The 14,526-nt window shown below is 41.3% G+C and overlaps 1 protein-coding gene across 2 annotated transcripts in view; it reads right to left on the reverse strand.

The window, feature by feature from the left end:
- LOC147431556 (cytochrome P450 724B1-like) overlaps positions 1–14,526 on the reverse strand; it is a 55,740-nt gene that overhangs the window by 12,075 nt on the left and 29,139 nt on the right. For both annotated transcript variants that reach the window (XM_086494114.1, XM_086494113.1), the window contains exons 4-6: positions 5,457–5,708; positions 4,005–4,091; positions 3,830–3,908 (exon numbers count right to left, since the gene is read on the reverse strand). In XM_086494114.1, coding sequence (XP_086350240.1) covers positions 3,830–3,908; positions 4,005–4,091; positions 5,457–5,708 — 418 coding nt within the window. The remainder of the gene's footprint in view (positions 1–3,829; positions 3,909–4,004; positions 4,092–5,456; positions 5,709–14,526) is intronic.

A 14,526-nucleotide genomic window follows, 5' to 3' on the forward strand; every position in this document is an offset into this window, starting at 1 on the left:
ATGTGGTGGTGTGCTAGGGTTTCGAGCACTCAATGTCTTTAGGAGAAGCCAAGGACAATTTCTTATGGTTGCCACTCTGATAGTGTCTTCAACCACCTTCCAAGGGCTACCCCTTCCTACCTCTGGTTTTTTGTGCTGCTTTAATCAATGCAGTAAAGATCCTACGGCATATGACTTTAGCCTAAGGTTATTCAGCGCAATGTAGATATTGGTAACCCCTCCGGCCTATGATTTTTGGTGTTGCTATATTCAGTGTGATAAAGATCTAGCCTAAGGATATTCAACGCGATATTGGTATGGCATCCTTGGTTGAGTACCTTAGCCTATGCCTATTCAATGTTTTTTGTCACATATGTTGTGGATTTCTATATACAAAATGCCACCTCATGAGCGCGAGTATTTCCCCCTCGAGGTGTCTTCCTCGCTGACATGGAACCGGATGCAACATTGTCAAGGGATCTGGGCAACATGGGGTCACCAATTCCCAGTGGATAGACCGAAAATTTTGTATCCACTGCAGAGTGGAGAAAAAGGGCAACTGGATTGAACTCATCAAATCGGAATAAGATTTTGAAGCCCTCTGCATTTGGTACTCGCTCACTTTCAGAAGAAATCCTGCTCGAGGCGATGATGCAAAGCTAGAACAAGGTGGATGATGGCTATGTGATGCATGCTGAGTTTTAAAAAAGCTGCAATTCGGAGCATAGAGTTGTGTTGTGCCCAGTCAATAGTTTTATATTTTATGGGTCGCCAAATGTGTACATATGGCTTGTGGGAGTTGGCAACAACGGCGACTAACAATAGAAATCCAACCTTCACAATGAATCGTGCTCCGTGAGTCGGAGTCCGTGAGCCTTCACAATGGATCGCAATCAACGGCATCACAGAGAAGCCCTAGGTGTTGTAGAGCAAACCGGCACGTAACCTCCCACCAAATTGAGCAGAGCCTAAGCTAGTCGACTCACCGACCTACTGTGATTAGTGAGATTTTCTCAGTCGTCGTCGTGCACCCTTAGCTCAAGACCTTACTGCTCTCAGCCCACCGCTACTCCCAGAACTCTGCTACACCGTACTCATTCGACATAAAACTTTGCTAAGCCATCGCCCACACTACTCCTCACGAGATCTCTTGCTCAGAACCTGTTTGTTCATTTCCTCCAAAGATGCAGTCATCGCATACATGAGAGTCGTGAAGCTAGGGTCGTGCCGCCACCATGCTCTGTTACTAGTTAAAGGGCATGACATGTGCCCATGCATGCGTATGGAAAAGGGGAAGAAGAAGAGGAAGAATTTGGGGGGGGGGGGGGGGGGGGGGGACAATACACTAGGACAATAGTGTGTGTTGCTTTCATTAGGTATATCAAGAGTAATTGGTTGATGAGTTGGTTGTAGGGTGTTAGTCAAGCCTCAAGACTAAATAACACATAGCATTAAAGAGGGGTAAGGGGATCGAGGGCACAGAAGTGCGCGCACAAAAATCGGGGAGATCGCAGTCATAGATGGACACTTGAAAACTAAACCTGGTCACAGACTAAACCCGGGCAGTGCTTATGTTTTAATAATAAAACCCAATAAAAACAGGTCATGGTAATTGCATGTGCGCACGGGTGCGATGGTTACCCCATGCGTCTCAATCTGGACGACGAGGCCTTGGGTTCAAATCGCCGACTCATTTTTTCGGCTGGTGTTAAGTATCGGCTAGCTACGTTACGTGTAGGTGGAGCACACCGATAGAGCCGATCACGACGCTTTTGGGGGGACAGAATTTTTTTTTTGACTTATGAAAGGCAGGCTGCCCTACCCCTTCAACCACGCATGCGTAGCATGGAGGTATAGCAATGGGCTGTGGTGGAGGCGACCAAGGTTCAAGACGTCTGCACCGCAAACGCGTTGACCTTTTGGTCAACTACTCTCAACCGGTTTTAATTCACCGGCAACCGGCTCGGCTTACCATGCCACACAGGCAAGCTAGCCGATATATAACCAAATCCCATTTTTTCACGTTGACTTGTCTTGAATTCTCGCACGTTGGGGTTTAATCCACCTCGGGCTTCTCACATCGACTTCCGGGTTGTCGATCCTATCACCCCCCTCCTAGCATGTCCCTAAAAAACCTTTACCACGTCTAGACTTAGCCTTGGCATTTAGTTTCCTTGTGTAGGATACAGATCTAGATTTTCCCTACTCAATGGTTGATGCAATCCACCAAAACATAACGGAAAAGATGTGCATGTCAAACAAAACTTGGTTTTTTTTTAGAAAATATAGTTGGTAGTTTTTTGAAATTTTTCGAAGGCCTACCTTTTTTCTTCTTCTCAAGTCAAGCCTTAGGATTGGCGGGCAAGCTTGTTAGGAAATGCAAAGGAGTGGCAAATACTTTGGGGTGTGGAGAACTTACAAGGTATTTTCACAACTCCGCTTCTCATTGGTTCGCATGGCTGTCTAAGGTGGGGAGCATCTCTCTGAACCCATTTTGGAGGGAAGCTCCTAGAAAGACCAATAATAAAGGCATTCAACGTCTGAACCAACTGTAGGATTGGGACTGAAAGGCTACTAATCAGCAGAGCCCTGGAACGGATGGACAACTGGTGCCTACCTTAGTGATGGCCTAAGGAAAGACACTTCTCTAAGCCCCAAACCAAAGAAGTATACCACGCACTTATGGCCGCTTCAATGGATTGGTTCTCTCCATTGAAAAAAAGGGGAGAATGAAGTGGCCAGAGTCAAGATGGGAGGAATTCACCAAGAACATCCGGTGTCCACAATGGCCACTCAATATGGAGGTATTTCTCTGGAAGGTACTGTGGAGAGCCTTGCCAACTGGGGTAAAGGCTCTTGCTATGGGAATTGGCGAAAATAGATGCCCTCAATGCAGAATGGTTGGCAAAGACCTTTTCCACCTTTTCAAGGAATGCCCTGCGATCAACCTTGCGGGTAAGATATGCAAATGGATGCAAAGGACCTTGAAGATAGGCTACTATAAGAACAATGTGTTCTTGGGAGGGAAGGTTTATAAAAGCCAGGAGTTGCTTATATGCAACACAAATTGTTAGATTTTGCTACTTCAAACAAGTCTGAAAGCTAGGAACGATCGTCTATTCGACAAAACTATGGAAATAGCCAGGTTCACAAAGAAAATAGAAGAAAGGAGGGGAACGATCCTCGCCTTTGGAAAATGTGATAACTATGATGAATGAAACAAGGTAATTGGTACAGCTTTAATTGACTCTCATAAATAAGGACCATGCGTTGTTCACGGGGTGGCTCCTCGTTTACCAATGTATCAGGGACCTTCAAGAGTTTTCATGGCTCGACACGAGCATGGCAAGAATATGTGTTTTTTTGTGGTTGTCAATATAATTTACTCACCATTGTGAGTTTTGCTTTATACTTTGCCTTCCCTGATACTAAAGGGGACGGTACTATTGTTGCTATGATAGGAAACTTTATACTTGAGCTGAGTCATTTTTTGGCTTAGCAATACCATTATCTGAGAGTTTGTGGATGCAATCAATGATGCTTGAAGTGAAAAATATGCAGGACAATAAAAACAAGATTTGATTTGGTTAAATTTTGAGATTAGGAAGTAAAAGAGGTATCTAGATTTGCTTTTTTTTTTTTGTTAACAACAATCAATAAATTCAACATCCAGATCCAAAAGGAACTAGCTTGGTTGGTTGAGAACTCGACCTCCATGATCTAGATCATGGGTTCAAGTGCGGCCAAGCAACCATGTATGCTTCATAAGGACGTTTGTCTCGACTCGCACGAGATTTGTACGATTGGAATTCACAAGAAAAAATGGAACATGCAGAGGTAAAGTTTTTACCTTTAAAATAAATGTCTTCAAGTGACTCTCTAAACAAAAATTGTGTAATGCTAGCCATTCTCAATGTCTCTTTCACCACCTTACAACAAACAAAAGTAAAAAGCTTTGTTATGAAAAGTCCACTGAGCTCAAAAAGAGCCAAAAAAAAAAAAAAACTTAAATGAGGAAAATTTACATGTTTAGTAAAATACATGGTTCGATAGTCATCCCATGTCAGCTTCGCCTTGTTAGGATTGGTCTTTTGAATGGCAAAATGCTCCCTCTGAAAAAAATAGAGATTCTCACAAACGCACATGAATGTAGTACCAGTGTTAGAAAAAAACAGGGGTGTAGTGTATTTTTAACCGGCTGAAATTATAAAATACCGGTTAGTTTTTGAGCTTGCCTTTAAGAAAACCGACAAACTTACACAAGTTTTAGTGTAATTATTGGCAAAAGCTTCAAATTTTGACCTAAAAACCGGGAGAATTTCAAGTTTTTCCTTATTTTGTTCGGTTAAGAAAAATGTATTTTTCTAGCCCTGGAATGTACATGTCTTATATGCATATGAATGTATTTTAGTATATATGCTTATACATGATGATGATTATGTTTTAATTTTGTCTTTTTGTATGTTTATAAGTATATGCATGCGTGCAAGTGTGTGTGCATGTGCACACACACATAAAGAGAGAAAAAGAGTCGGTCGAGGGGCGCACCTCAAAAGATGTTAATGTACCAAGTAGAGGTGTTTTAACTCAAAGTTTATTGTACTTTAAAAACCTCTAACTCACAAAATGGGTTTTTTAATGAAGAATAAATAAACCATATGAATTTAACAAGAAAAGAGGTATTTATTTTCAAATTAAAAACCCATTAGTTTAACAAGAAAAAAGGGTGACTTTATTGCCTCACATATTTCATAATATGTGAGTATAGGATTTTTAAAAGGTATCTTGGTTGTTGGTAGATGCCATGGCTTGGTGGGAGCCACTCTTTGGGAAAAGTGTGCCTCAGCTTAGCCTTGAGCCGGTTGCAAAATCAAAGTAGCCGGTTGAGGGGAGGGCAAGAAGGAGAAAATTTCGCTTAAAATACATGAAAAATAGTGTAATTTTGCAAAATTAATGGATAGTATTACAAAATTTCCGGTTCAAAGTTTTCTTGCAGGGCTTTTTGTATGTTTGTGAAAATGATTTTTCCCGAACACTGGTGGGAGCATGCTTTCGTTTGTAACTTTTTGGTTTCTTAATTTGTATCCAAAATAAAAAGAAAAAACATTTGAATGCATGTCATATAAACAGTTTCTTTATAAGTCCACCCCTTGCGGAGAGTCTACACATGCACATACCCTTGTAAAATCTGTTTCTCTCTCTCTCTCTCTCTCTATCTCTCTCTGTGTGTGTTTGATACATGTATACACACACACACATTCTGTATACAGTACACACATATATTCACACACATATTCACACTAACACACACGTGTGTTATGTGTGTTTTATACATGTATACACACACATATACGCGCACACACACACATTCACACTAACACACACCCAACTAGAGTATGTATAGCGAGATCCGAGAGAGAGAGAGAGAGAGAGAGAGAGAGAGAGAGAGAGAGAGAGAGAGAGAGAGAGAGACTGACCCGAAGCTCGTTAACCACATGCTCATTTTCAGAGAGGAACTTCAATATGTTGGCAAATAGCAAGGCGGTGTTTTCATAAGAGCCCAAGACAAAAGCAAAGACCCAGTCTACAACATGTAACCCACTATAATGCTCCCCATCTCCATTGGTCCGCTTCAATAGAATATCGAGAAAATCCATTTCCTCTTTTCGATCTTCTTTTTTTTTTGCCCTTATTAGATTTGCTATTGTAGAACTGATTCTTCCACGAGCCTAGTACAAAGGAACAAGAGACGAATGAGTACAATATGGTTATTAATAAGCACAACTAATCATGCCCATGGGCCGTGACTTTACATTAATTGTAACAAAAATTTCAACTTACTCTAGACATATCATCAACCCTTCAAATGATAACTTCCCTTGTGCTGGCTACATTTAAGAGATACTAGTATGTGACTTGTTCTTTGCCCTCTGCTAGAAAATGAATGTTTTCTATTCTTACACCTACAAAGGTAGAAAATTATATAGATTTTATTTTTTTACATGTATGCACTCTTTTGTATTTCAAAAAGACTCATTCACAACATCTCTCTATGGATTCTCAAAATAAATTATGCATGCAAGAGGCAACAAATATTCCTTTAATACCAAAGCTTGGCAGGTTCTCACATGTTATGTAAGTTCGGTTGTAAACCTCTATCTCTCAAGGCTCGGTCCGAGCTTGAGATTGATTTTTATATCTGTTGGTGACTATATAATACAACACTACAAGAGGCTATTCATATTAGCGACGCTCACACAGCGACACTCAAAAAAAAAAATTCCGATGTCGTTATGAGCGTCGCAAATTTACAAGTAAATTTGCGACGCTCATAGCGACGCCGGCTGGGCTAAAAAAAATAATAGAGAGCGCCCAAAAACTCAGATAGATCTGAGTTTTTGGGCGCCCTCAAGCAAGGAGCAGGTAACGCTCTCCCTCTCTCTCTCCCTCTCTCTCTCTCTCTCTTTCTTCTCCACACACACACACACACACGAGGAGAGGAAGGAGAGCCAGGTATGCTCCTTCCCTCTCCTCACTCTCATGTTCCCTTCCCCTCTTTCTCTCTCCCTCTCTCTCTCTCTCTCTCTCTCACACACACACACACACACATAGTGTTTTTGAGAGAGAGAGAGAGAGAGAGAGAGAGAGTACAAACATAAACAAAAAAGCACACACACATACATAAACAAAGAATGCACACACACATTGAGAGAGGAAAAGAGAGAGAGAGCATGCATAAACAAAAAACGCACACATTGAGAGAGGAAAAGAGAGAAAGAACATGCATAAACAAAAAACGCACACATTGAGAGAGGAAAAGAGAGAGAAAACATGCATAAACAAAAAAACTCACACACATTGAGAGAGAAAGAGAGAGAAACTAATTTAACGTCGTAGGAAACTAATTAAAATTAGAAGACCTAAAGATCTAGCCAACGAGGAGTTGAACTCAAGACCTATTATTCAAGAGGGAAATGGCATAACCAATCTATCATACTTGGCATGGGTGATGGAAAGGTTATACCATTTATCTCTTTTTATTGGCACACACATCCACACACGCGCACACACACAAGAAGAAGAGAGTTATAACGTCGTAGGAAACTATCCTAAAAGACGTTAAAGATTAGGTTAGATGTAGACTTACGTTAAATTAGATTTAGGTTTATTTAAGTTAAATTAGATTAGATTTATGTTTATTTTTAGTTAGATTTACGTTTATTTACGCTAGATTTAGATTTACGTTATATTAGATTAGATTTAGGTCTCCATAGACTGCGATGCCTGCATGAAGCGGGTGAAGAAAGCCCTCAATGGAATATAGGGTATTGCTGCCTTCACTCATGGTGGGCTCCGTCGATCCAAAAGTACTGGTGAAATGTCCTCAGAAGATAGGGAAGAAGGTGGATCTTCAGGGCGGCAAGAGTCACTACATCCCTGACAATGACCATCTAGACAACCTCTAGTCATTCAACAGCAACTTCAAAGTTAGTAACAAGAGCAAGAACGGTCCAAAGGGCCAATTGCTGTCGTCAGATGTGGATGGAGATGAGGTAGCGTCACCGCCGGAAGTTAACTCTCACATCTTTAGTGATGAGAATGCCAACTCTTGCCGAGTTATGTGAAAAATTATGTGTTAAATAAGTTTTAAGATTCTTATAATCCCTGTTAGTTTAGTTATTTGTTTTTAATATAACATAATTTACGTTAGATTTAGATTTATGTTATATTAGATTAGACTTAGGTTTATTTAAGTTTACCCACACACACACACACACACACACACACACACAAGAAGAAGAGAGTTTTAACGTCGTAGGAAACTATCCCAAAAGACATTAAAGATTAGGTTAGATGTAGACTTACGTTAAATTAGATTTAAGTTTATTTTTAGTTAGATTTACGTTTATTTAGATTTACGCTTATTTACGTTAGATCGAGTCCACGCAAGAATTACTTACGGTTTAGGATTTAGAGTTAGACGAACAGTGAAAAGATCTACTGTGAAAAGATGTTAAGATGCTGTGAAGTGCTACAGCTAGAGAAGAGGCAAAGGGGTTTTTTCCACTACATGCAGTATCATGTAGACGTGGGTCTGTAGATTTCTTGTACCCACAAATATAGGTATTGACCAATAAAGATGAGATTATAACCCGGTGGTTCTGATCTTCGTGCACCTCTAGACCGAGGTGTGCGGGGATTGGACATGGATGTGGGACCGTCCAATCGAAACACCTATCTCTCAACGAGGGTCTTATGTCCTTGTAATCAATGCAAGCATGCTGTGCGACGGACAAGACGTGTTTCTTTGTAGCACGTTCGCGAATTTGGCGAGTTCGATCCATCTATTATAGATCGAGTTGTTGCCAATTATAACTCGTCGGACTCTGACGCTGGCCAACAAGCAGCAATCTTGCAACCCAATAGACGTGTTCGCAGGCGCTTTGGTCAAGCAGCATATGTGAGGCCACAAGTTGTAGCCTCTGACAGCTCTGACAGCACATTCCCAACGAGGCAATGTTTGAGCCCGAGATTGATGAAATGATCGAGACGATCATGGATTCAGAAAGGCTTATTTATGATGATATGAAAAGTGAAGCCGATACGCCATTGTATAATGGAGCACGTATGTTTAGATTGAAAGCACTCCTGGTTCTTCTCAACATGCAGGCAAAGTTTGGATGGAGTGACACTAGCGTCACAGCGCTTTTCAGGTCATCTATTACAATTAGTTTACTTTAATAAAACTCTAAATGTATAATGATCTGATAGATTTTTACACGACTGTATCGTATTTTTATGTTGTGTAGATTGCTTAAAGAGCACATACTACCAGCTGACAATGTGATGCCAGATTCCCGAGATGAAGCAAGAAAGATTCTGCGAAACTTGGGGATGGATTACAATTCTATCCACGCTTGTCCTAATGACTGCATTCTTTTCAGAGGGGAATACATAGATATGGAGAAGTGTCCGAAATGTGATTCCGAAAGATATCGAGTAGATCTCCACGGGACAAAAATTCCACAAAAGGTTTTGCGACATTTTCCTCTGCTTCCTCGCATCAAGCATTTCTTCGAATGTAAGTCCATGGCCGCCCTAGCATCATGGCATGAGGAGAATAAATCTTCGGATGGTGTGCTACGAATTCCTGTAGATTGCGCAGCCTGGAAACATATAGATGGAACATGGTCGGATTTTGCCAGGGAAGCTCGAAATTTGCGCTTAGGCCTGGCTATGGATGGCGTAAATCCATTTGGTCAAAGATCAACATCTTACAGTGTATGGACCGTTGTCATCGTCAACTATAACATTCCCCCGTGGTTGACTACGAAGAAGGGGCACCTATGGCTAAGCATTCAGGTGCATCTTCTTGTTCACATAGTTGATGAGGTGGAAATAGCTGGCACGGTTCATTCCAGATGGATGTTCTTCTTAGAACGTTTCATGAAAACGCTTAAGGGATATGTGCGTCAAAAGGCACGTACGGAGGGTAGCATGGCAGAAGGTTGGTTGGTATCAGAGTCCCTAGTGTACATTGGAGAGTGGCTAGACGGATTTGATAAAGCCCGGGACACGCTATGGCGAACCATAGATGATGAGCGCATATCTGGGATTGTCATGTGCAATCTCGGTGTTGAGAAGAAGATGACGGAAGATCTAGAGGCTAAAATCAACCGATTTTGCATGCTTCACAATCCAGTGATGCAAAAGTGGATTTCACAATATGAGGATGCAAAGCAAGAGCGACAAAGGGCACGAATCGAGTGGAGACGGGGAAGATGACCACCGATGCACTATCCGACGGGTCTGGAGAGCCTACCAACATTCATGAGCTTAAGATGGTTGCACAACCAATTGAAAAGCGCACAACAATGCGGTGACGAAGTGACTGAGGAAGAGTGGGAGTACTCTCGGGGTTGCGCGACCAAGGTAAGTTTGCAATGTACGACTAGCTAGTGACTTTATTTCTAAACGTTTGAACGGCCACTCATAATCTTTGTTCGTTGTAGTATAAGTCATACACAGCAGCATGGTGTAAAGGTCGACATTTTAGGGTGGAACGGATCGACAAAAAGCGTTTTACTCAAGATTGTGGAATCATGGCAAAATTTGAACAGTCTAGTCGACGACGTTCCTCTGATGCAGATCCTGTGGTGGCGGAACTCTCTTACTTCGGCACGCTACAAGAGATTTTGAGGATCGATTACAAAGGATTTTTTGTCGACTTGTTCGATGTGCAATGGTTCAATATAATCATGGAGGGTCGCAACGCTACTGTGCGTAGAGGAGAGTCTGGTTTTCTTGAGGTGGATTCTACTAAGAAATGGACTGACCTAAGAAATGGATGAGAGAGAGATCTCTTAAAGCCACAAATATTGTAATTGAACGATTTTTCTCCGTGTTGTAAAAGCTCTGGCTCTCTAAGTACCTTCCATGGTGTATAACGCTCTTTTCTACTCGCGCTCACATCTTTTGATTGAAAATTCTAAGTTTTCGACTTGCCTCTTCTATCACTCAATTAATTGCGTCATTGTATTTATATGCGTCATTACGTCATTGTATTTAATGGTCTTTGCGTCATTGTCTACTCTATTCATTCAATATTAAGTTCAAATATTCGTGTGTTTAATGCAGGTATGGATGATGAGGAGTTTCTTTCTTCTTTGTCACCGCAAAAGAGACAGTGGTACGTGGAGCGTCATCGCTCTAGCGCATCATCGCGCGTTCCTACTCCATCCGCATCTCCCTCTCTTTCGGAGCATTCGACGCGCTCCGAAGCTTCGGTGTCGACGAGACGATCTTCACACTCGTTTAGACACCGGCGCTCTAGTGGTGGCGGTGGCGGTTGTTGTGGGGATTCCGCTGCCGATGCCTCCACACCGCCTCGTGTTCGACGAGGCTCTTTACCCTCCCCTTCTTTGCCCGCCCCCACACCAGCCACAGCATCGCCATCTATGCCACGTTTTGCACGGCTGACTGTTCCTAGCAGCTACACACCTCTACCTACTCCGCCAGGAGCCACCCCACTCGACAGGGCCTCGCTTCAGGGCCCAGATGCCGGTGGAGACACCTGACGTCCGTACCCCCATCGACACGCCGCTAGAGACCCCTGCCGGGACACCCAGGTTCACGCGTCACCGGCCAGAGGGCTTGCCTTACTCCGTCGACTTCAGCGACGGCATCATCATGGATGATGACGGCAAGAAGGTGATCTCGCGCATGCGTGGTCTTTGCTCTCAGCTGTTTAGACACTACATACTAAACAAATGGAGTGAAGTACCAAGTGATTTAAAAGCCAGAGTCATCAGCATACTTCATGATGAGTTTCCCGTTCCAACACGGGATCAGCACTTCAATGAAGACCTGATGAAGATTCGAATGCGCGAATACTGCAAACACAAGCGTTCCGAAGTGCAAAAAGAAATCAAGCATGGGTGGAATAGGCCAGATTGGCTGGCCAAAGAAGATTGGAAGAATGCGAAGAAAGCAACGCGCGAGAATCCCGACAAGTGGAAGCAACAAAAGGATGCAGCCAGAGCGCGAGTAGAGGCAGGGAGCTCGCACCACTTGGGGAGCGGTGGATGGGCATTATTTGAGGCCGATTTTGTAAGTGTTTTCGCATTGCTCTTTATGTTCGATAGTTTAGGGTTTATGAGTTTTTTAATTCTAACATAATGAAATCTTTGTATGTTTTGACAGTGGTCGATGACAGGACGTGATCCCACACCGTACGAGCGCGAGTACGCAGGCAGGAAGGGCTTAAACGCCCTGATGGACATTCTCAGTTCTCGCGGCGGCATGGTTAGTATTAGGGTTTACTCTTTTCAATTTTTTGTATTGTTTTATAAATGTCGTTATATGTATATACTTACTGAAAGCTGTCTTATTGTCTTATTTTGCAGAATCCGACAGATACGCCGCTTGGACGCGATGAGACGTCTGACTAGATGACGTCAGTTTAGCCGTAGCTAGATAGCATTAGTTTAGGGTTTCTCATAGCTTATGTATCATGAGACGGATTATGTACGTCTTTTTGAACCATGTATATTATTACATTTGTCACCGCAGTTCATTTTGCCAATCAATTCTTTATGCCTATGATGTTGTACAATTGTCATTATTACATTTGCCAATCAATTCATTTTGCCTATGATGTGTACAATTGTCAATTTTACGCTTGTCAATTTTGCAAACAATGCGTCTTGTGGATGACTATTTTGGGTCTATTATCTACCCTTGCACTTTTTTTAAAAAGTGAATCAAGTACAATATGGTTGATGGGTGGCAGGGCATTCAATGCCCTGTCACCAAAAAAATTTCTCTCGGGCGTCGCTATAACCGTCGCTATTTATGGCTCTGTAGCGTCGCTATGAGCGTCGCTGTAGACTTTTGTGTAAACGTCGCTATAACCGTCGCTATGAGCGTCTCTATATAGCGACGCATATAGCGACGCTCTCGTAGCGTCGCTATTAGCAACGGTTTTAGCGACGTTGGGGGTTATAAAAACCCAGTGTATTTTCGTCGCTAACAGCGTCACAAGAGCACACAACCTCTTGTAGTGCAATCACTCACAATTGTGAGTTTTGCAAAAAAAAAAGAGGATTTTTCTAGCCCTTATTCAATAGATCTAGGAGTGCTTTAGAGCTATTGAAGAGAGAGAGAGAGAGAGAGAGAGAGAGAGAGAGAGAGAGAGAGATTAATATTTATGTTCTCCTTCTCCTCCTCCTCTCTGTTTAATTGGATAGTTCTCTAAGTTGCTTGTAGTTGTTTAATTTTCTCTATTCTCTCTCTCTCTCTCTCTCTCCCTCCACGTGCCCAAAAAAACTTTGAATACTAAATACCTTCATATTTTTTAGGTTTTCTTACCTTCCAATTTTTAATTTAGAGGTAGCGTTTCAAACTTTGTAGGTGACAATCCACTTTTTTCTCAAGCTTTGCTCCCAAGTCATGAAATCTCCAACGTTTATGGTGTTTGTTATACACACACACATACACATGTATACCTATGTAGTAGTTTGATTATATCTATAGAACAAAAAAACATATAGTTTTTCCTACATAGATCCCTTATACAAACATTTTCTCAAATTGAAAAGGAAATTAGTCGGTGTGGTTTTCTTAAAATGTGGGGTAACACCCCATGGGAACCCACCCCTTAGGGGAATTTTTTGAGGTAGTGGTTTTCATTACCTTAAAGCTCTCGCATGTTGGCTTTCTTTGTCTCACTTAACTACACTGCAAAGCGTATGATAACCCCTATACTGGATCTCTCTAGGCAATTGAAGATGGCTTGTAGTACATAATTGTTTGATGATCATATTGATAACTGTTGGGTGGTTTGGCTATTTTAGGGTAATTAATTTTTGGCTTTTTTAGCTTGTACATCGCTTGTAAATAATTTTTAATAAAAGGTATTTTGCTAACCCATACACAAACAATAAAGTGGTTCTTGCTGTGACAATATTCAGACATAAAAATTGGGGATCTTATACTTAATATTGTTGTTTGCCTGGCCTAGTGTTGGGGCTGTTTTACTCTGTATTAGACGCATGGTATTATTCTGTATACTACTGTGTAGTGAAAAGGGGTTTAGTTTCTTGTGAACAAAAGGTTTGTCTAAGCTTGTAAAATGCCTATAATTCATTTTGGATGAGGATGTTTTGATAACAAATGCAACCAGTATATTGGTGTTTAATGTGGCAATACTCGGACAATGAAAAATGGAGGACCTTATACTTGATTTTGTTGTTTGTCTGGCCTAGAGTCGGGGCTATCGAGACTCTGTATCAGACGCATGGATGTATACTATTGCGTAGTGTAAAGAGGTTTTGTCCTCCCTTATGCCACTTTTGGGATTTTTACATTTGCAAAGCCTCTCGCGTTTTAGCGTATATTGCATGACGCTGACAGTGCTGGTAACACATATGGTTTTCTCCTCTTTTACTAATCTTCCTAACTTGGGCTCTTTTAGTGTCTTGTCTCATTAAAACTTAAAAACTCCTAATGAATATGATAATGTTGTTTTGGCTTGCCAAAAGCCGAGTTTTCTTTTTTCTTTCAAACAAATGGGAGGTATCTATAGTTGATGTCGAGGACACTTTATGGTTGCATGGTACTTAGTAAAGCTAGTGAAATCAGTGCTTGACAAAACTGGCAAAGTTATTCTGGTATTGGTACATATCTCAAGCTGATAATTAGGCTACTTTATGCTTTATGGTACTTAAGAATTTGGGCCTAAAAAATTGACAAAACAATATCTGAAAAATTAACCTATGGGTTAAAATAGGACACTTGGATCAAAAGGGGTAATGGCCTTTTGATCAAAATGATATATATGTTAAATATCTATTTAAAGGTCTTTCAAAACATTGGGCTATAAAGAAACCATACAATTACTCATAGTAAATGAGATAAATAAACTGCTTTTCATTAAAAAGAACTAAATGACATGAACATTTAGGATAGTGGTTTAAGTTAAAAAGGGTTGTAAGTTGGACATGGATACTAACTGATATATTCCATTGAAACCTATAATACACATCC

Source organism: Adiantum capillus-veneris, chromosome 21 (genome assembly GCF_014529385.1).
Source record: "Adiantum capillus-veneris isolate H3 chromosome 21, ASM1452938v2, whole genome shotgun sequence".
NCBI classification, from domain to species: domain Eukaryota; kingdom Viridiplantae; phylum Streptophyta; class Polypodiopsida; order Polypodiales; family Pteridaceae; genus Adiantum; species Adiantum capillus-veneris.